This window comes from Oratosquilla oratoria, chromosome 24 (assembly GCF_046742065.1).
Source record: "Oratosquilla oratoria isolate Oo_2021 chromosome 24, ASM4674206v1, whole genome shotgun sequence".
Classification (NCBI taxonomy): domain Eukaryota; kingdom Metazoa; phylum Arthropoda; class Malacostraca; order Stomatopoda; family Squillidae; genus Oratosquilla; species Oratosquilla oratoria.
In genome coordinates this window covers 32,795,314-32,816,297 of record NC_134800.1, presented here as the reverse complement: position 1 = coordinate 32,816,297, position 20,984 = coordinate 32,795,314, and the positions used below count along the sequence as shown (strand labels likewise).

Here is a 20,984-nt window from a genome sequence, read left to right as displayed (position 1 = left end):
AATAACATGACTATGAATAACATCGGCTGCTGATCGTTACTGTTGGCAGCCAGAAGCGAAGCAGAATTTAAAATCAAAACATAAAAAGCAAGGTATTTCCGACGTCATTTGACACTTTTCGAAGCAGTGTACATTGTTGAAGAAGCATTTGTTTGCATTATAAACTACGTTGCACAAGAAATTAAGATACTGAATAGTGAATTAAATACGGTTCTTGGTATACGTTGCACGCGGTTGTGGAAAATACTTGTGACAGTTGAAAATTAGCGGTAGAGCAGAACATTATTCCGGTACCAAGGGTTTCACTTGGAAGGTGACCTTTGGCCCCCAGGCAACCACCAACGGCCACCGATTGAAGAGACCCATTCATTTCGTCTCTATGGAAGAACCCTCTCATCCAATAAGCATCTTCTGCAGTGAAGAGAAAGATGATGATTATATTTTTTCCCAATCTAACCTTCACTGCCGTAAGCGTCTCCGTGGCGCCAATTCCGAGGCAACTACACGTCTCCCGGATACTCCTGGACCTTGGGACCTACCGCAAAAACAAAAGGGTGCTGACCCCGCTCCACTAAAGGAAAATTGCCTCCCACCCGCCGAGCTCGTCGCCGACAAATCCCACCCGCCTCCCCCACTTGAGGAAGCCTCCGCCATCGTTCATGAGGAGGATGGGGAGACGCTCTAGTACGTTTATCATACGCTGCTGCCGTAACTTCTTTCCGTGGCCCGACCGGGAGCGAGTGGCAAGTCGTCTCAAATCGTTGCACACGACCAAGGAAACCCCGCCCGGTCATCTACAAACCCGCTGATGACCCCTCCCGCTTCACAAAGATGGGCTCCTGGAGACAGGCCCAACTTATTAAAGACGCAGTTGGGCCAGTAGAGGGTATTAGCTTAATCACAAACGGTGAATGGCTGGTTAGCTGTTTTACAGAGAAGCAACAAGGAATGTTGCTACGCACATCAACGCTAGCAACCGATCGTCAAACACCACTAAAGGTTCAAACAAGAATACCCAAGACTATCGTCGTTGGAGTAATAAAAGGAGTACCCTTCGATGACAATGCTGAGCAACTCCTTAAAGCCGACATGGAGGCTCAGGACCATCCTGTCGACTCGATCAAACGACTTCAGTCCCGGGACGGGGCTCTGACCAAGTCAGTACGCGTGGCTTTCCTCGTGGCCTCCCTCCCCTTCCCGGTTAAACTGGGTTACACCCTCCGCCAGGTAGTCCCCAACATCGCTCCGTGCGGAGATGCACACATTGTCAGTTTCTGGGTCACTTAAAAGGAGAGTGTAGCCGGAAAGTCCCCCGATATACTCGATGTGGGAAGAGTCACCTCACACAGGAATGTCAGGAAAGGCAAATTTTCTGCGCAAACTGCTGTGGAAACCATTCTGCTGTGTACCCTAACTGCCCCGAGTTCGCTGTCAGGAAGATTATTCATGAACTGAAAGACCAGCAGTACGTCGCTTTTACCGAAGCCCTAACCGTCGCCAGGGAATGATGACACCCATCTCAAGGACGAACGGATCCGTGGCAAGGACTTCGAAACTGCACCAAAAAGCCATAGGACCCCGACGAGGACCGAGGGCTCAGACACAAAGACCCCAACGAGGATTGAGAGCCTGTGCACAACAACCCCAGCCGCCGGCACTTCGGACGGCACACCCCCCGGCACAGCTCCCAACCCGACCAAACTCAACAAGAACACTGACGTCGCTGGCCAAGTACCACACACCCCTGCCACTTCAGCATCAACCAACGCAGACGAAGAGGGAGGAGGGAAGAAACAAAGAAAGAGGAAAAACCAAAAGAGAATCTCTACCCCAGTTACCATCCAGGTAGCCTCCTCACTTTCTTCCCCTGACCCACCAAGAGATAGAGAACCACAGAAGACAGATTCTCTCCATACGGCCCCTACCACCCCCTCACCACCACCCACGAAGCCACTCCTAAGAAATTTCATCAGCCATATCCAAGAAAATTTAAAAGGATTTGAACAGGAACTGGCCAAATCAAACCCTCAAGCGGCTCGCCTATTGGATGGGATCTTATTGATTTTTCAAACCATTGCTGAGATCGCAAACCATGGCTGCGCTTAAAATCATTGTTACGGGCTGGCTGGTATGTGAAGATACGTTACGTATAACGGATATGTGCTTAAGAACCAGCTCACTTCTAGAAGCCACTGTAGGACTGAACTGTCTGGTCAGGGGCTAGATAATTCGTAAGACTAGAAGTAAAGGTAACAAAGAAGATTCCAGGAAAGGAATATTAAACTAGCGATAAAACTAGTAAACGAAATTATTAATGGAAAATATTTACAGGCAATCAACACAAAAGAGAATGGGCAGTAGGGTCAATGGGACCGTTACATGATTATAAGAATATGGAAATTCTCGTTCAAATAAAAAACACAAGATAAGTATACAATATGGTACTATCTAAGTACAAAGATATCAGGAACATGCATCAGAATAAGTAATAAGTACAAATATAAGTAAAGTAATGCAATGTATATCAGACACGTAATGTAGGCAAAAAGGGTGATCACTTCACACCAATCGTCTCATGAGTCCAAACTTGTATTTTTATCAAGAGATCAATAGAGCGAGAAATGACAAGGAGTCAGCGAGTTCCACCGCTTATATACCATTGGACCGGAAGCGGGATACTTCCGGTTAAGGGTGCGGGTGAGGAGGAGGGTAAGTTAACACGTCAACATGGGTAGTTTTAGGACCCTCGACTCGCTTGAACAATCTATTTATTTAGTAACTGTCAAATCTGTGCGCTCCGAACTATTCAGGGTTTCGCTTGTCTGTTTGTTCTACAAGAGTGCGCACCTCTCTCCGCACGTAGGCAAGATTACATATAGTGGACGGGCGTTACTGCTTAACATTGTTACAATACATACATGAACATAGTTATGTAATACAAAGGAACACAATTCTATAACATAATTACACATATGACGTAATATCTAATATTACGTTACATCATGCAATTGAACTGCTGGGCAATTAACACCGCCTGGAATCTCCTGGTGCAGCACCTCTCAGGGAACTCCTACGAGGTCATTGTACTCCAATCCAATCGAAAAAATGTCATTTCCCGACTGTTCGGCTACTACTACCCTCCCTTCTACAAGACTGACGAAACAGAAGAGGCGCGGGTGGCCACATATGTTGCGCTGGGACTGGCCGCCCAACTAGGGAAACTGCCGGGGCCCTCCCTGGAAGAGGGTATGGGGCGACCATTTCCGTCTCGGTGGAAGGAGATCAAACTATTCACATCCTCAGTGTATACAACCCAAGATCTCCCAAGATTTCGCCTGGCTTGAAGACCTCCCCTAAAACTGGATAGTGGTGGGTGAAGAAGTTCAAGGTAATCAAACGGCGCTACAACCCACCAAGTAGAGATCTCACTGCCTCCGATGCAGGATTACTACGCACTCCAGAGGAAAAGGCAGAGGGCTTTCTTCGCCACTTTGCCGGCGCAAGCTCCTCTGAAAACCTCCCTGATGCCCAACGTCGAGCCCGCCAGGAAGAAGAAGAACGTATGGACCTCTCCACCCCACCTGGGGTAGGCACAGACCTCACCCGTCATGAACTCCACTGGGCCCTGAGGGCAACTGAGGCCACCAAGAAGACTCCAGGTGTAGACAGGGTAACCTACCCGCTTCTGTGACACCTTCCCCCTTCCATGAAGGAAGCCCTCCTTTTCCTTTTCAACAAATGCTGGAAGGAGGGATATATCCCTGAAGCATGGAAACACGCCGTCGTGGTCCCCATTCCTAAGGCAGGGAAAGATAGTGGTAAGATTGCAAACCACAGGCCAATAGCCCTAACATCGCACATTAATAAGATGTATGAGAGAGTGGTGCTCAATCGCCTAAAAGACTTTATTGAATCCAGAGGGGTGCTGCCGACACGCCAGGCTGGATTCAGGAAAAGGAGGAGTGTCACGGATCACGTCATCCAGCTCTCTGAGCACACCCGCAGGGCCCAGAGGCCTTGGACACAGTCTGGACACAGTCTGCATGCCAAGCTCCTATGGGGATTGAAATCGCTAGGGGTCTCCCTGGTAATGTACAAGTTCGTCCGCTCGTTCCTCTCTGGCCGTTCCATCTCAATAAGAAGAAACGGTGCCCTTAGTGCTAAAGCACTCATTGACATGGGGGTCCCTCAAGGCTCAGTCGTGGCTCCCCTCTTCTTCACACCACTAACAGATGTAGTGAATGGTGTGCGAGAGGATACGGTCGTCAGCGTATATGCCGATGACATAGCTCTCTGGAGGAAGTCTAGGCACCGGTGGTCCAAGAAGGATTCGGCCCAGCCCAGGGCGGAGTTTCGTCGCTTCCAGTGTTAGGTCGACCTGGTCGTGACCCAATTCCCATGCCTTGGTTTCTAGCTCTCTGCAGCCAAAACGACGTACATGCTAGTGCACCAGATAGGCTATAACAGTGGCACATACCCGGACTGGAACCATATAAAAGTATGTGGAACACCGGTAAAACCAGCAAAGTCCGTCCGGTACCTAGGGGTTGTCTTCCAACGGGACGGCAGATGGTCCGAGCATTTACAGCAGGTCACACTCAACGCGCAACGAACACTAAATCTCGTCAGAGCAATTTGGCACGAGCCCTGGGGCCAGCACCGAAAAACTTTAGTCCCCATCGTACAGAGTTTAGTACGTTCAAGGCTCCTATTTGGTGCTCCTGTCCTGCACGACCTGCCAAGAGATGCAATACGCAGGATGATAGATATTGAATGCCAGGCACTTCGAGTGGGACGCGGCCTACCGCGGAGTACCAAACTCTACAGACGAAGAGCTCTCTGAGGGATGACTTCAACCCAGTGACCGCCACCCTGTAGACCAATGTCAAGTGTACCTCTTCCCCCCTAGGTGTAAGGGAAAATCGCCACTTAATCTTCTAAACAACCAGCCGAAGTGGGTTAGGTGCGGTACCCCCCCCCCCCCACTTGGTCAGACTACGTAGTACTGTAGCAACGCAAGCAAAAAGCTCCGGTTACTACGTCATTTTTTGTTTAGTCAGTAGGGTGTTGTTTAGGACAACTAGTCCTTTCGTCAGCTGGACGACCATAGTTTGTTCCGTATTGAAATTTTGGTGTATTTATATTTTTCGTTAGCTTTAGTTACACAACTTTTCCTCTGTACTTGACCTTAATTTGTGCTGTTTATTTATTTATTGTCTTAGTATTTTGTTAATCGTAGCCATACTCCCAAGAATGTCTAATTTTACTTCTATCGAAGAACTCAGGGCCCAGGCCGAATCCATCGGTTTAAAGGGTGACGATGTTGGCCGCTTTGTTTTAAATCAACAGGCATTTGAAAGGGATGAAAGAACCAAAGAACGTGAGCGAGAACGGGATAAGGAACAGCGAGAACACGAAAGGGAACAGCGAGAACACGAAGAGAAAGAAAAGAGGGAACAGCGAGAACACGAAGAGAAAGAAAAGAGGGAACAGCGAGAACACGAAGAGAAAGAAAAAGGGAAGCGAGAACACGAAGAGAAAGAAAAGAGGGAACAGCGAGAACACGAAGAGAAAGAAAAGAGGGAACAGCGAGAACACGAAGAGAAAGAAAAGAGGGAACAGCGAGAACACGAAGAGAAAGAAAAGAGGGAACAGCGAGAACACGAAGAGAAAGAAAAGAGGGAACAGCGAGAACACGAAGAGAAAGAAAAGAGGGAACAGCGAGAACACGAAGAGAAAGAAAAGAGGGAACAGCGAGAACACGAAGAAAAGATGGCTAAATTACGACATGAAAAAGAAATTGAGCTTGCCAAACTTGCACCCGACTCCCGTAACCAGCCTTCTAGCCAGGACATCTTCGTCAAGCGGCCCGACCTCCCCACGTACCAAGAAGGAGAAGACATAGCCTCGTAACTCTCCAGGTTCGAAAAGGTGGCAAACCTGCTCCAAGTTGAGGAAGATTCGCTTGCCGCCAGGTTGGGCAGCACATTAACAGGTAAGGCTGCTGAATTGTATTCTACGTTTGATTTGGCAACGATAAGCAATTTTTCCCTCCTTAAGCAGGCATTGCTCACAGGATTTGACAAGACTCCCGAACGCTATAGATTGGACTTCAGAAACGACAAGATTCGCGTAGGGGAAAATTACCGACAATTTGCTATCCGTCTACGACAGCTATTCGATCTTAGATCAGTTCCTTGCTTCTCTAATTCCAGATATACGCCTCTTCATCAAGGAACAGAGTGTAACTTCCCTAGAATCGGCGGTGGTAAAGGCGGATGATTGGGCCTCCGCCCATAAGGCCTATCCAAAGCCGAATACTAACTATGCTTCCGGTAAAACTTCTTTTCCTCGTAGGAAATCTAATGTGGTCGAATCTTTACCTCCCCCTAGCCATGGCTCAACCCATCAAGATACAAAAGGCGGTGCCTTCCGTACACCCATGAGGTGTTTCAACTGTGGTGAAGAAGGACATCATCGATCTCGTTGTCCAAAGAATCCCCGTGCATTCAAAGACAAAGAAGCCCAATCTCAATTCAAGGTAGGATTTTACATGAGTAACAGGACCACCCCATATTTCACCGTTGCAGGAACTATCAATGGCTCTTGGACTTCTACCATAGTCAGGGACACTGGGTGCAACTATGTCCTGGTCTCCGAAGAAGCTGTCCTAGACGCAGATGTGTCCCTGTGCCCAAAGGTATCTGTAGCAGACTTTTTGGGACGAGTTAACGAGTTTCCTGTTGTCCGCTGTTATATACGCTCTCCATACTACGAGGTATGGGTTGACGCAGTCAGAGCCCCTATGAAGTGCGCAAGCGTCTTGATCGGCAACGTTCCTGGGGCACGGGATCCTAGTAAACCTGACCCCTTTCCTTTCAAACCCCATGCTAGCTCTTTAGACACTACTACACATTCAACTCTTCCTATAGGCATGCAAACATCCATTGCCGCCGCTGCCCCTATCACGAAGATGGTCCCACCTCCTACATTAACTCAAGAGTCCACTTTCCAGATCAACGCTGTCGAGACTCGCAGGTCCAAGATGAAGAGAGTTCATCCTCTTCAGATGCCTGCCCTTCAACCCCTGTCCGTTACCCCTGAAGAGTTCTGTAGTCAAAAGGAATCCTGTCCCACTCTGGCTGGATTGTGGGATCAAACAAAATCTGAGAAGATGGATCAGACGAAGAATGGTTCCTCCTTCCAGTATCTCAAGATAGATGGTTTGCTGTACCGAAAATGCGTATTATCTACACATGTTGAAAAGGTGGATAAACTCGCCCTTGTTGTCCCGAAAGAGTGCCGACCTATCATTTTGTCTGTTGGCCATGAAAATCCATTAGCGGGACACTTTTCTCAAAGAAAAACTGCTTTGAAGATAGCAGACAAGTTTTTCTGGCCTGGGATGGCAGTAGATATTTGTGATTTCTGCCGCTCGTGTGACATCTGCCAACGAATGTCGAGTAAGGGCAGAGTCAGACCTGTACCTCTACACCCTCTACCTATTATTACTGAACCTTTCTCCAGGGTACCCATCGACTTGGTCGGTCCACTATCCCCACCTTTTGCAGAGGGACATCGTTACATTCTTACCCTCATTGACTTCGCCACGGACTTCCCAGAGGCAGTTCCATTGAAGGAGGTCGATTCCATCTCTGTAGCCGAATCACTCCTCACCATCTTCTCCAGAGTTGGCATTCCCCGAGAAACATTGTCTGACCAGGGAACACAGTTTACTTCACAACTAATGGCAGAATTGCATAAGCTCCTGGGTGTCAAGCCATCATTTACCACGCCTTTCCATCCGAGTGGGAACGGCCGCGTCGAGAGACTCCACGGTCCCTTGAAAGCTGCACTACGCAAAATGTGTAGTGAAAAACACCGAGATTGGCATCGGTATCTTTTCCCTACTTTGTTTGCCCTCAGAGAGATCCCCAGCGATCGGACCGGATTATCTGCTTTTGAACTTCTGTATGGAAGAACTGTAAGAGGGCCCCTCTCGGTACTTCGGGACTTGTGGGAGGACCGCAGCATTAAGGATGACGACCGCTCCACCTTCAGCTACGTCATCGAACTCAAAGACAAACTGGCAGAATCGGCTAAGATTGCTGCCCAAAACGCCGACGTTAGTAATGCCTGATACAAAGCTTATTTCGACGTCAGGTCCCAAGATCGCAAATTTCAACCCGGTGATGAAGTACTAATTTTGTTACCCAGCGATAAAAGTAAACTTCTGGTCGCCTGGAAGGGCCCCTACGAAGTACTGGAAAAGAGAGGTAAGGTGGACTATGTCATTGATAGCCCCACAGGCCCCAAGTTGTACCACGCCAACTTGCTAAAAAAGTATTATCGACGTCCTTCAGTTTCATTTGCCGAGCTTTTGGATGAACCCTCCACTATAGATGATAGCCCTTTACACAAAGAGATCTGCTTTAGTGAACCAGAAGATTCCCGACTACCCGTGACCCCTGATGGTCAAACCGACGAAACAGATTCGAGGCCAAACGTTAACCCTAAATTGGAGGGGTATCAACAGACTTCCTTGGAAGAATTGGTAAGTGAATTCAAAGAAGTTTTCTCGGATAATCCAGGTTGTACCTCGTCTGTCGAACATGATATAATCCTTACCACTACCGATAGGATTCATATGAAGGTCTACCCTGTGCCTGTCCACCTTAAACCGCACTTTGAATCAGAGGTAGAGCGCCTGTTCCAACAAGGTATCATCCAGAGATCGTCGTCACCACATTGTTCACCAGTCGTAATGGTTCGAAAGTCTGACGGCTCGTATCGCATGTAACGCTGTAACTGTCTTCCACGCCGAATGTATGTAACATTGAAGAGGATTTGTACAAGTTTTCCGGCTCGAAATATTTCTCTGAACTGGACTTGTGCAAGGCCTATTACCAAGTGCCTCTTTCTGAAAGAGCCAAACCCCTGACCGCTTTCCCAACTCATCTCGGCCTCATGGAATTCTGTCGCTTACCATTTGGTCTTGCCACTGCATGCGCAACGTACATCCGCCTAATGCGTATTGTCCTTGCCGGCTTACCTAATGTCTCTTTCTATTTTGATAACATATTTGTTTATTCTTCAGATTGGTCTCAACACTGTACGGCACTTAGGGCTGTTTTGGATAGAATCAGGAGCCATCACCTCACTCTGAAGATTTCAAAGTGTCGTTTTGGATTCCCAGCCATCCAGTATCTTGGCTTCATATTGGGTGGGGATTGTCTACAGCTTCAACCAGACAAGGTGGAAGCTCTGTGTCGCGTACCACCCCTCTTCCACCAAAAAGCTTCTACGCTCATTCTTGGGTATGGTAGGTTTCTACAAGATGTTTATCCCCCAGGCCGCTGACTACACTGGGCCTCTATCTAATCTGCTTAGGAAGACCGTCAGAGAACCTCTACCATGGACGGAAGAGCTCCTGTTCCTGTTTAATCACCTTAGGCTTGTATTATCTTCTAACCCTGTCATCAGACTCCCTGACACTAGTCTAACGTTCGTCCTCCGTACGGACGCTTCTAATCATGGTCTCGGCGCCGTCCTACTACTATACCATCTTGACTACCCCCACCCAGTTGCCTTCGCCAGCCGGAAACTTCTCGACCGAGAGAGCAGGTATTCCACTATTGAACGAGAATATTTGGTGGTTGTGTTTGGGATCCAAAGGTTTTATTACTATCTCAGAGGGCGTGAATTTGTCTCGAAGTCGATCACAAACCCCTCACCTTCCTTCACACGTTCAAGGGTAAGAATGACAGACTGTTACGATGGGCTCTGAGTCTGCAAGCTTACAAGTTCAGGATCATACATGTGGCCGGAGTTGACAATATTGGGGCTGACCTGCTTAGTCGAGCATAAACTTTTCTTCTCAATTTCAGGTGGCGTTTCCCCATCCTTAAGGGGGGAGTTGTGTAAGGGAAAATCGCCACTTAATCTTCTAAACAACCAGCCCTCTTAAATTACGCACAATTCGAGTGCGCTTCGAAGTCTTACTTGAAACGAGCTGCCACGTATGACGACCGAGGTTACGTGCGTCCCGGACAGACATGGTTTTATCAGAGAGAATTTGGTGACTGCACCTAGTCCACTATTCCTCCCCTCTCTCCACTCTAAAACTGGCGTGATACATCGACTGGACGTCGTTTGTCTCCAACTTCGCCTTCCGCTCTGCCAGAGTCGTCATCGCTCAGCTCCAAAAGCCTGATCTTCTACCGAAGCTTTCTACGAGTAATTTAAGTGTTTACTGTGGAGTCAATTCGAGTGAGCTACGACCGAACTGACCTAAGGTGAAACAGTTGTTGTTGTTTTTCCCTTTTCCTGAAATTGATTTGATAGTGCATTGTGGAAGGACCAGAATTATAAACTTCCAGTGCAATCCTGTGTTTTCTTACTTGTCCTACGAGTCTATACACGACCCGAGAGTTCTGAAGCAGGCAGTGGTGGTCCGCACCTAGTTTCAGAACTAAAGGACCTAATTGGTCCTTTACACTAGGACCTCGCGCCATCTGAGGTGAGGACGGAAGTATGTGGACTAGGTCGCCAGGAAAATCACCACATGTTATCTGCACGTACTCAGGAACTCCTAACAAAGCAATATGATGGGAATTCTTGGTCTATACAGACGGGTCTGTACTCAAAGATGGCCCCACAGGAGTGGGCTTCTTTTTCCAGGCCACGGGGGAGGCCTTCTCCGTAAGAGTCTCCCCCACCACCATCCTCACGGCCGAACTTGTTGCCATCCGGGAGGCCCTGGGCAAAATCCTCACCCTTCCTCGGAAACCACCACGAGTCACAATACTATCGGACTCCCGTTAGAACCTGATTGCCCTACAGAACGCCTACTGCACCTCAAGGCCCGATGTGTTAAACGATATCTTTCATCTCCCGGCAGAGGCAGCCCACCTGGGTGTCCACCTCCAATACCAGTGGGTCTCCTCTCATGTGGGACATCATGGCAATGAAAGGGCCGAAAGTACTGCCAGACACGGGGCGTTGTCCCCCGAAGAGGATATGATGCCCCTCCAGCCCTCATTAAGCGATGCTTACTGTAAAATAGATCAGGCTGCCTGGTACTCGTGGAAATCCGAATACACCACCACTGCCGCCTCCCGGGGATGACCCATCAAGACCTGCCTCGAGGGCAGTGACTCCAGCCTCCCTTCAGTTCCCTCTCACATCTTGGCCATAGTATCCCGGGTGGGAGCGAACCACTGGCGGACCCGATTCACACAGAACATAAGAACATAAGAATGAAGGAGACTGTAAGAGACCATAAGGCCTACACAAGGCAGCTCCATATCCATCACCACCTGTCATCCCCATCCCTAAAGTTGTCTAGCCGTTTCTTAAAACAACTGATAGTTTCAGAGCTCACTACATGGTTACTAAGTCTATTCCCATTGTTGACCACCCTATTAGTAAACTAACTCTTGCCTATTTCCTTTTTAAATCTAAAATAATCCATTGCTGCGAGTCCTGCCCTGTTGTTTTAATATGATAACCTTGTTTTCATCACCCTTGTTAAAATCTTTGATCCACTTGAACACCTCTATTAGATCACCCCGTACTCTGCGTCTTTCCAGAAAGTGTAAGTTAAGGTGCCCAAGCCTCCCTCGTAAGGCAAATTTCTGAGTCCACGTATCATTTTGGTCATTCTTCTCTGTACTGATTCTAGTAAATTTATGTCCATTCTATAGGACGGAGACCAAAACTGTACCGCATAGTCAAGGGTGGGTCTAACTATCGGTAGATAGAGTTTGATAGTTACCTCTGCACTTCTATTTGTTACCGTCATAGCAATGAAACCTAATGCTCTGTTAGCTTTATTCCTGGCGCTAATGCACTGTTTCCTGGTTTTAAGGTCCGGACTCACTAGAACTCCCAAGTCTCTCTCGCACTCAGTTTTCTCTAAAAGCGTGTTATCTAAGCTGTATCTATTTTCGGGATTGTGTAGCCCTACGTTTAACACGCTACACTTAGAGATATTGAAGTTCATTTGCCATTTCACTGACCATGTGAACAATATGTTAAGATCATCCTGCAGAATCTCTGCGTTGTCTCCTGACCTAATTAGGCGTCCTATTTTAGTGTCATCGGCGAACTTACTAACATCACTATTTATCCCATCGTCTAAGTCGTTTATGTGCATGATGAACAATTACAAGGGACCCAAAACCGAGCCCTGGGGAACCCAACTAGCAACATTGCCCCACCTAGATTTTACTCCATTTATGGTGACCCACTGTTTTCTGTTACTGATCCAAGCTCTAATCCATTCTAACACTTTTCCTCCCATACCATGGGCTTTGATTTTATTTAGTAGTCTCTGATGTGGCACCTTGTCGAATGCTTTGCTAAAGTCAAAGTAAATAACATCGTAATTATCATTGTTATCTGACGCCTTATATACTTTAGTGTAAAAGGATAGAAGATTCGTCACACATGATTTACCCTTGGAGAAACCATGCTGTGTGCCACGAATTAAATCATGTCTCTCGATGTGTTCTCCAAGTCTATTTACTATTATTGATTCAAGCATTTTTCCTATAACCTATGTCAGACTGATTGGCCTGTAGTTGCATATAGACAATTTGTCTCCCTTCTTAAAAAGAGGAACAACGTTTGCCTGCCCCCAAGCAGTAGGCACAAAACCAGTGTCTACCGATTTATTACACATTTCAGTTAACTGGTCCCAGATTTCAAATTTACACTCCTGAAGCATTCTCGGAAAAAAAATTGTTTGGACCTGGGGATTTTGTAGCTTTAAGTCTTTCTATCTGCTTGACTACTTCAGTCAGGTACCTCATCTAATCTCTCATTAGTAAACACCGAGAGAAAATATTTGTTAAACTCCTCACTCATTTTTTCCTCCAATTCTATCATGACATTTTCATCGTCTTTAATTGGTCCTATTCTTTCTTTATTTTGTGTTTGAAAGAAACCCTTAGGGTTGGATCTTGCTTGACTGGCAACCTTAATTTCATAGTTACGTATCGCTGTACGTGTATTCTATTTAACCAGCTTTGCCATTTCGTTATATCTTTATCTAAGGTGTTTTCCCCGTTTTTTTTTTTTTTTTTTTTTTTTTCTTTTTTAACGTAAAGTCCTCTTTTCATTCCGATCTCATGTTTCAGTCTGTCCGTCATCCATTTGGGAGTATTACTATTTTTCCGTATTGACTTCAGGGGGATAAATGTATTTTGTGCATTAATAATTAGGTCAGTTAGATTGCTGTACATTTCATCCAAATCGCTGACCTGGCTGTTTACCCCCCCGCCCTCAAGTGACCTGACCCAAGGTTTGCATATTACTCTCCGTGACCCGACCCCTGGTCATGTCCCTACTTTTGACCGCAAAGGTGATGAACGAATCATCCGTATGACATTTCATATTCGATTTCAAATAGGTTTTTATCTTATAAAAATTTGCTCTCCTGAAGTCTGGTACTTGGACGTTATTCGTACTTTTTAATTCTTCCCAAATAATATTAGATCTTATTTCTTGATGATCGCTAGAGCCTAGACTATCTCCCACTTTTACGTTACTCAATAGGTGCTCATTATTAGTTAAAAGTAAGTCCAGAGCATTTTCTCCCCTCGTAGAATCAGTAATCATTTGGTTTAGGAAATTATCCTGCACCACATCTAAGTATTTTTTCGCTTCCTGGTCTCCTACTAAAATTTCCCTGTCAATGTTTCTGTAATTAGAATCTTCCATGATCACAACGTTTTTGTACTGGAACGCTCTGCGAATTTCATGAATCAGGGGATCAGTCTGCTCAATACTGAGATTAGGAGGTCTAGGCTATACAGGACGCCAATAATAACTTTCTTTTTCTTGCCTATAATCTCCATCCAAATAGATTCTGTACTGTCCTCTTCCTCATTCGAATTGTTGATAATACAGTTGATTGTATTTATGATGAAAAGTCCTAATCCTACCCCACTCCTGCCAAACCTGTCCTTGTGATAAAACTTATATCCTTCTATTTCGATTTCCGGAAGGAATTGTTTATCAGCCATGTTGATCCAGGATTCAGTAATACCTATAATATCAAATTTCTCTATGCATGCTTTACCTTGCAGCAAATCAATTTTATATATTACGCTGCTGCTATTATACAAATAGCAGCAGCGTAATAACTTTAATTTTACCCCCCCTCCACCTGTTTTGGTTATTCTTATTACAGTCCCTGTCTGAGCTGTTTCTATTACTTAAACTATATTCCTATACCCCACCCTACTCCCACGTAACCCCCCCCCCAAAAAAAAATGTAGGATGCCTACTTCTCGCTCAAGGGATTCAGCAAAGAACCGAAATCCTCTGGGCGACAAGTGCACCCCATCCCTTGTATATAGATGATTCCTACCGTAAAAGCTAACCCAGTTGTCGACAAATGCCCATCCATTGGCTTTATAATAATTTGCCTGCCTGCAATTCATTGCAATAGCCCTGGAATGCCACATGCCTCCAACTCTACGCCTCGGAAGGATTTCACTTACAACAGGAACACCTTCCTTATTCCTAATCTTGTCTAGCGCATCCCGGAACCGCGCAAACAATTCCTCACTCCCTAACTTACCTATATTATTGCCTCCGACACTTAAGCAAACGAAGGGGGCCTTATCTTCCCCTACTAAACACTCTTCAATCCCATCTCTAACATCACCTATCCCCGCGCCGGGGAAACACACCTGCGTCCTATGTTTCCTATCTTTATCACACAAAGCCCTGTCTAAGTACCTCACTTGACTGTCTCTTACAACTAAAATCTTACCTGTGGGCAGGGATCCAGCATCTGCCCTTCCCTTATTTTCTTGAATCTCCTTAGTTTCCTTTTCCTGTAGACCCTCGAGAGCTTGAAACGAGTTCTTGCAATCGAACGGGCCTGGTGAGGACTTTTTTCCATCTTTCCGCGTCTTATTTTTCACCGTTATCCATCCAGGCTCCAAACTGGGTTTGTCTTCCGTATTTTGGGCCTTCAAGCGGAGAACTCGATTCTTCTCTTTAAGGCATCTTACAGCATCCTCCAAGGCTTCAATTCAACTGAGTTGTACCTCATAGGCGCTGAATACTTTAACACAACCACTCGCCATATCACTATATGAAGCAACTACCCAGTTGACCTGACCTGAGTGACGACTACTGCTCACAGGACATCTGTTCCTGCGGCATGGAGCTGGTGTCCTTTAGCCACTGCATTTTTCTCTATCCAGACCTGAAACATTACTTCAACGAGCTCAGAAACCTCCTTGGTAACCCTGACATAGCATATTAGATCGCCTCAGAGCAAGCTCAACCATAGGTAGACGTCAGACGAAGGCACTTAGTTCTTGCAGCCCACATCATTTGCTCCTCCCCTGTAGGTCCCCTGCTGTAAGGCAGCTCACACACACTCACACACACACACGCACTTTCTCAGACAAGCTCAAATTCATTAATAACTTCTCACCAATGCAATCTCCCACCTCATATAATTAACTTCCCTCCTATACAATGAATATTCCTTCTATACAGGAAAATGATAAAAGTCTAAATTGGCTGGAGCCGCTGGGACTACTAAATAAAAAAAATAATAATAATAATACATACATACATATACCAAGGATTTTTCCCCCTTCCAAGGGAGGTAGCCAAAAAGGGAAAGGCATAAAAACACTCCCACCCATTTCATCCCTAAATACACTCCACACCCCTCCCACCCTTCCTCTCATCTGAGCACCTCCTGGATGACGGGTCATCCCTGCACCCTGCCCACCGCCCTGGGTCAGAAGCAGTGTCGCAAGACACAGCACATCCACAGCAAGGCCGCTTCATTTAATCGGCGACCCCCCCTCTCCGTCCCCCTTTGCATATAAGGCGAGGACGGGGAGAAATCCCTTTGGGCTGCGTCAAAATTTACTCACACATACTACCCCACCCCCACCCCCCCCGCCCATTCCTCCTCATGCAGTCACAACATCATCCATATACAACCATTCTCCACTCACCTCTGTCTTCCGTCCTCTCCCTTCCTTCCTCAACAGACATTCCCCTCTTCCCCAAAGCCCCCTTCACCCCATCCATCCACCTCATCCTAGGACGTCCCCTCATGTTCACTCCCTCCACATCTGCCTTCCATACCTCTTTTACTAGTCTTTCTTCACTCATTCTTTCCATGTGTCCAAACCATCCTAATATTCTTTCATCAACCCTATCTCCCAAATCCTTTTTCACCCCTGTTCTCCTCCTCACCTCCTCATTTCTCACACTATCCAGCCTAGTAACCCCCACCATACTTCTCAGACACCTCATCTCAAACACATTCAAACTCCTTCTCTCTTCTTCTCTTATGTTCCACGTTTCTGCCCCATACAGTGCTGTTGGCACAATCACTCCTTCATACAGTCTCCTCTTCGCATCCATTCCCAAATGTCTATTCCTCATTACACTCTTTAATCCACCAAGGCATTTACTCGCTTCTCTCAATCTACATTCTACCTCCACCTTCACTCCACCTTTTCCTGCTACACTTGCACCCAAGTATCTAAAACTATCCACTTCCTCCAGTCGCTCTCCCTTAATGTTCACTTCCAGTCTACTGCCACTTTCACCCCTTGTACATCTCATCACCTTACTTTTACCCACATTTATCTTTAGCTTTCTTCTATCACATACTCTCCCAAACTCTGCCACCAGCTTCCTCAATCCCTCCTCTAACCCTGCCACAAGCGCAGTGTCGTCCGCAAACAACAGCTGGCTCACCTCCCACTTTTCTCCATTTTCTTTAACCATCTCCAATCCCTGACTCACTACCCTAGCATTCACCTCTCGCACCACCCCATCCATGTATAAGTTGAACAGCCAGGGCGACATAATGCATCCTTGACGAAGTCCCACCTTTACTTCAAACCACTCACTCTCTCCATTTCTAATCCTAACACATGCTCTACTACTCTCATAAAAACTCTTGACAGCTCCCAAAAGCTTTCCTCCTATCCCATAAATCTGCATAACCTCCCACAGTGCCTTTCTGTCTACCCTATCATAAGCCTTTTCCAGATCCATAAAAGCCCAAAAAACATCCTTCCCCTTTCCTATAGCTTTCTCACATATCTGTCTTACCACAAAGATCTGATCTACACAACCTCTACCCGTCCTAAATCCACACTGTTCCTCACCAATTACTCCTTCTGTTCCTCTCCTAATCCTCTCAATTAAGATCCTCCCATAAGCCTTCCCTACTACACTCAACAGGCTAATCCCTCTGAAATTACTACATTCACACTTGTCCCCTTTTCCCTTGTAAAGAGGAACTATACAGGCACTACTCCAGGCCTCCGGTACTCTACCCTCTCTCCAGCAAACATTAAATAACCTCACCAACCAGTCCACCATCACTGAACCTCCCTTTTTCAGACATTCTGCATGGCATCCATCTAGACCAGGTGCCTTACCTGCTTTCATCATCTTTACAACTGCCTTCACCTCATCCTTCCTTATTTCTCCTCCATTCTCCTCACTCATCACTCTCATTTTCTTCGCATTTCCCACTGCAGCTATCTTTCCTTCCCTATCCTCCTTCACATTCAGCAACTCCCTAAAATATTCTGCCCATCTTCCCCTCACTGCCATCTCTTCCATTATCATCTCTCCATCTGTACCTTTTACCTTTTCTTCCCTACTTGATTCGCCTCCTCTTCCTCTCTTAATTTCTTTCCAAAACATCTTTTTATTACTTTCAAAATTTTCTGTCATACTCCTACCCCATTTCACATCTGCTCTCCTCTTTGCCTCCTTTACCTTTTGCTTTACTTCTCTTTTCTTTTCTTTGTACGTCTCATATGACTCCCCTGTCCTCTTTTGTAACCAATCTGTGAATGCTCGCTTCTTCTCTTCTACAACCTTCTTTGTTTCCTCATCCCACCATTCACTACCCTTTCTTCTATTTCCCCCTGTCCTTCTTGTTCCACACACACCATCCTTGCACACTTTATGACTCCCTCCTTGAACCATCCCCATTCCTCCTCCACACCCATCTCTGCTCTATCCTTTACTCCCTCCCACTCCTCCTTCAGCTTCTTTTCGAACTCCTTCTCCTTTTCCTTTTCATTCAAGGAGTTCACTCTAAGAACCTCCCTACCTTTTGTCCCTTTCCTCCTTCTCCATCTATCCTCCACTCTCAGCTTACCTTCCACCAAAAAATGATCTGATATTCCCCCACCCTCTCCCCTTAGCACATGTACATCCTTAACTCTTCCTATCATAATCCTATTTACCACTACATAATCCATTAGCGCTCTATCTACCACCCTTCCCTCCACCACCCTCTCCCATGTGTACTTATGCTTGACTTTCTTCCTAAACACTGTATTTGCTATCATCAACTCTCTTTCTAGACACATTTCCACCATCAACTCTCCACTACGATTCTTTCCTGGAACTCCACACTTCCCAACCACTCCATCGATTGGATCATTTCCCACCCTAGCATTAAGGTCTCCCAGTACTATTACATTAACATTTCTTCCTAAACCCTCTATGCACTCATTTAAATCTATCCAAAAGGCCTCCCTTTCTTCCATGCTCTTCTCACTGCCCGGCCCATATGCACTTACAAAGACCCACATCTCCTTTCCCAGTTTCACCTTCATCCACATTATCCTTGAGGAAACCTCCTTCCACTCCACTACACGTTTACCTATCTCCTCACTTACTAGAATAGCCACCCCTTCCCTCCCTCGCCCTCTCTTCACTCCTGATAACCTCCCACTTACACTCCCAAACTTACACTCACCCTTCCCTTTCAACTTAGTTTCACTCAAAGCCAACACATCCATCTTTCTTCTCACAAACATACTACCTATCTCTTCCCTTTTACTCTCATCTGTACCACATCCACGCACATTAAAAGACCCAAACCTTAGGGTGCTGGCCCGAGGCCCTCCAGCACCCCTTATGCCTTTCCTTTTCTTTTTAGGAATCTGCCCCTTGGGGCTACAGGGAGAAGGATGCCTAGTCCCTCTCCCCGTCCCTTTCTTCTCGCCTCTTACGATCCAAGTGGGAAACTTGGTGGCAGTATTCTTTTCCCCCACCACAGGGAATTCCCCCATCACAGAAAGAGAATACTCAGAGAAATGGTACAGGACAGCAACAAGGGGTTGGGGAACAGCATAACGGAGGGACAGTCGTAGTATAAAAGTGTCATCATTTCTCTATGAACAGAAATTCTTCTATCATAGACAAAATGATGTGTGACTCTGGTCCGTAGGGGCGCCCCATATAGACCCTAAAGTATCTATTTTCAAGACTAATTTTTAATAGGTTGATGCTTCGCATTCAAAGGCAATAATCTTACAATTTTCAAGTAATGAGCTACGTACACCAGTGTTAAAAGCAGCACTTAGGTCAGATAGAATTAAGAGACAACATTTCCCTTCATTCACCAATAAAAGTAAATAATTTGTCAATGTACATAAATCAGTTTTAGTGGAATAAAACCGTTTATACGCAGACCGATTATCCTGTAAAACATTCACTTTGTTTAAATGTTCCATCAACTGATCTAGAATCTCACTTTCGATTATTTTAGCAAGAAATGTTAAGATTGATATAAGTCTATAAAAGTTTAAACGCTGATTTTAATTTGCCTATAACTTTGGGTTACACAGTCGCTAGCTTTTCATCACTCGGAGAGGGTTCAGTTTTTATACCTGGGCTATATTTACTGTCTTCAGAAATACCTGCAAGATATCCTCAAAGTTTTCACAATTTACTATATCCCATATAAGCACAGGGTCATTTTCGTGATAAGTTAGATTCACTCACCTCACTCCAAATTTCATTTACAAGCGTGGTTCTGGAGTGGTTGAAAACTACTTTATCTCAACGCACTGTTGTTAGGTCGAAAAGTTTTGTTCTAGCTAATTCCAAATTCCAAAATCTAGCAAATTCTAATTCCCCGTCTGGGTTAGTGGCTCCATGTTGTTGTGGCAAAGTAGCATGCAGTTGATACTTTAGGGTCTATATGGAGTGCCCCTACGGACCAGAGCCACACATCATTTTGTCTGTCCCCCAACCCCTTGTTGCTGTCATGTACCATTTCTCTGAATGTTCATTTCCTTTTTTTCGCCTACCCCGTGGTGGGTAATAGAATGGTGCCACCAAGTATTCCCACTTGGATCGTAAGAGGCAAGAAAAACGGGATGGGGATTGGGACTAGGCATCCTTCTCCCTGTAGCCCCAAAGAGGACATTCCTAAAAAAAGTAAAGGCATAAGAGGGTCTAGGAGTTTTCCAACCAGTACCCTAAGGTTTGGGTCTTTTAATGTGCGTAGATGTGGTACAGATGAGAGTAAAAGGGATGAGATGGGTAGTATGTTTGTGATAAGAAAGATATGTGTTGGCGTTGAGTGAAACTAAGTTGAGAGGGAGGGGCGAGTGTGAGTTTGGGAGTGTAGTAGGGAGGTTCCCAGGAGTGAAGAGAGGGTGAGGGAGAGAAAGGGTGGCTTTACTAGTAAGTGAAGAGATAGGTAAACGTGTAGTGGAGTGGAAGGAGGTTCCCTCAAGGATAATGTAGATGAAGGTGAAACTGGGAAAGGAGATGTGGGTTTTTGCAAGTGCATTTGGACCTGGTAGTGAAAAGAGTGTAGAAGAAAGAGAGGCTTTTTGGATAGATTTAAATGAGTGCATAGAGGGATTAGGGAGGAACGTCAATGCAGTAGTATTGGGAGACCTTAATGCTAAGGTAGGAAATGAACCAATATACGGAGTGGTTGGGAAATATGAAGTTCCAGGAAAGAATCGTGATGGAGAGTTGATGGTGGAGATGTGTCTAGAAAGAGAGTTGATGATAGCAAATACAGTGTTTAGGAAAAAAGTCAAGCATAAGTACACATGGGAGAGGGTGGTGGATGGAAGGGTGGTAGACAGAGCGTTAATGGACTATGTAATGGTAGATAGGAGTATAATAGGAAGAGTTGAGGATGTATATGTTCT

At 45.8% G+C, this 20,984-nt stretch overlaps 1 protein-coding gene across 1 annotated transcript; it reads left to right on the top strand.

The window, feature by feature from the left end:
* The first annotated feature begins 5,253 nt into the window (after nucleotides 1-5,253).
* Nucleotides 5,254-11,127, top strand: LOC143038314 (uncharacterized). The gene is made up of 6 exons (XM_076207337.1): nucleotides 5,254-5,380; nucleotides 6,216-8,125; nucleotides 8,249-8,761; nucleotides 9,197-9,754; nucleotides 10,681-10,819; nucleotides 10,901-11,127. The coding sequence occupies exons 1-6, from the start codon at nucleotides 5,254-5,256 to the stop codon at nucleotides 11,125-11,127; spliced, it is 3,474 nt and encodes a 1,157-aa protein (XP_076063452.1).
* The last annotated feature ends 9,857 nt before the right edge of the window (nucleotides 11,128-20,984 follow it).

Bases quoted from the DNA above. Each gene is read 5' to 3' on its own strand.
- LOC143038314 (XM_076207337.1), top strand. From the start codon at position 5,254: ATGTCTAATTTTACTTCTATCGAAGAACTCAGGGCCCAGGCCGAATCC. The intron at 5,381-6,215 runs GTGAGCGAGAAC...CTCTAATTCCAG, and splicing joins GGATGAAAGAACCAAAGAAC to ATATACGCCTCTTCATCAAG. The intron at 10,820-10,900 runs GTTAGAACCTGA...ATCTCCCGGCAG, and splicing joins CACAATACTATCGGACTCCC to AGGCAGCCCACCTGGGTGTC.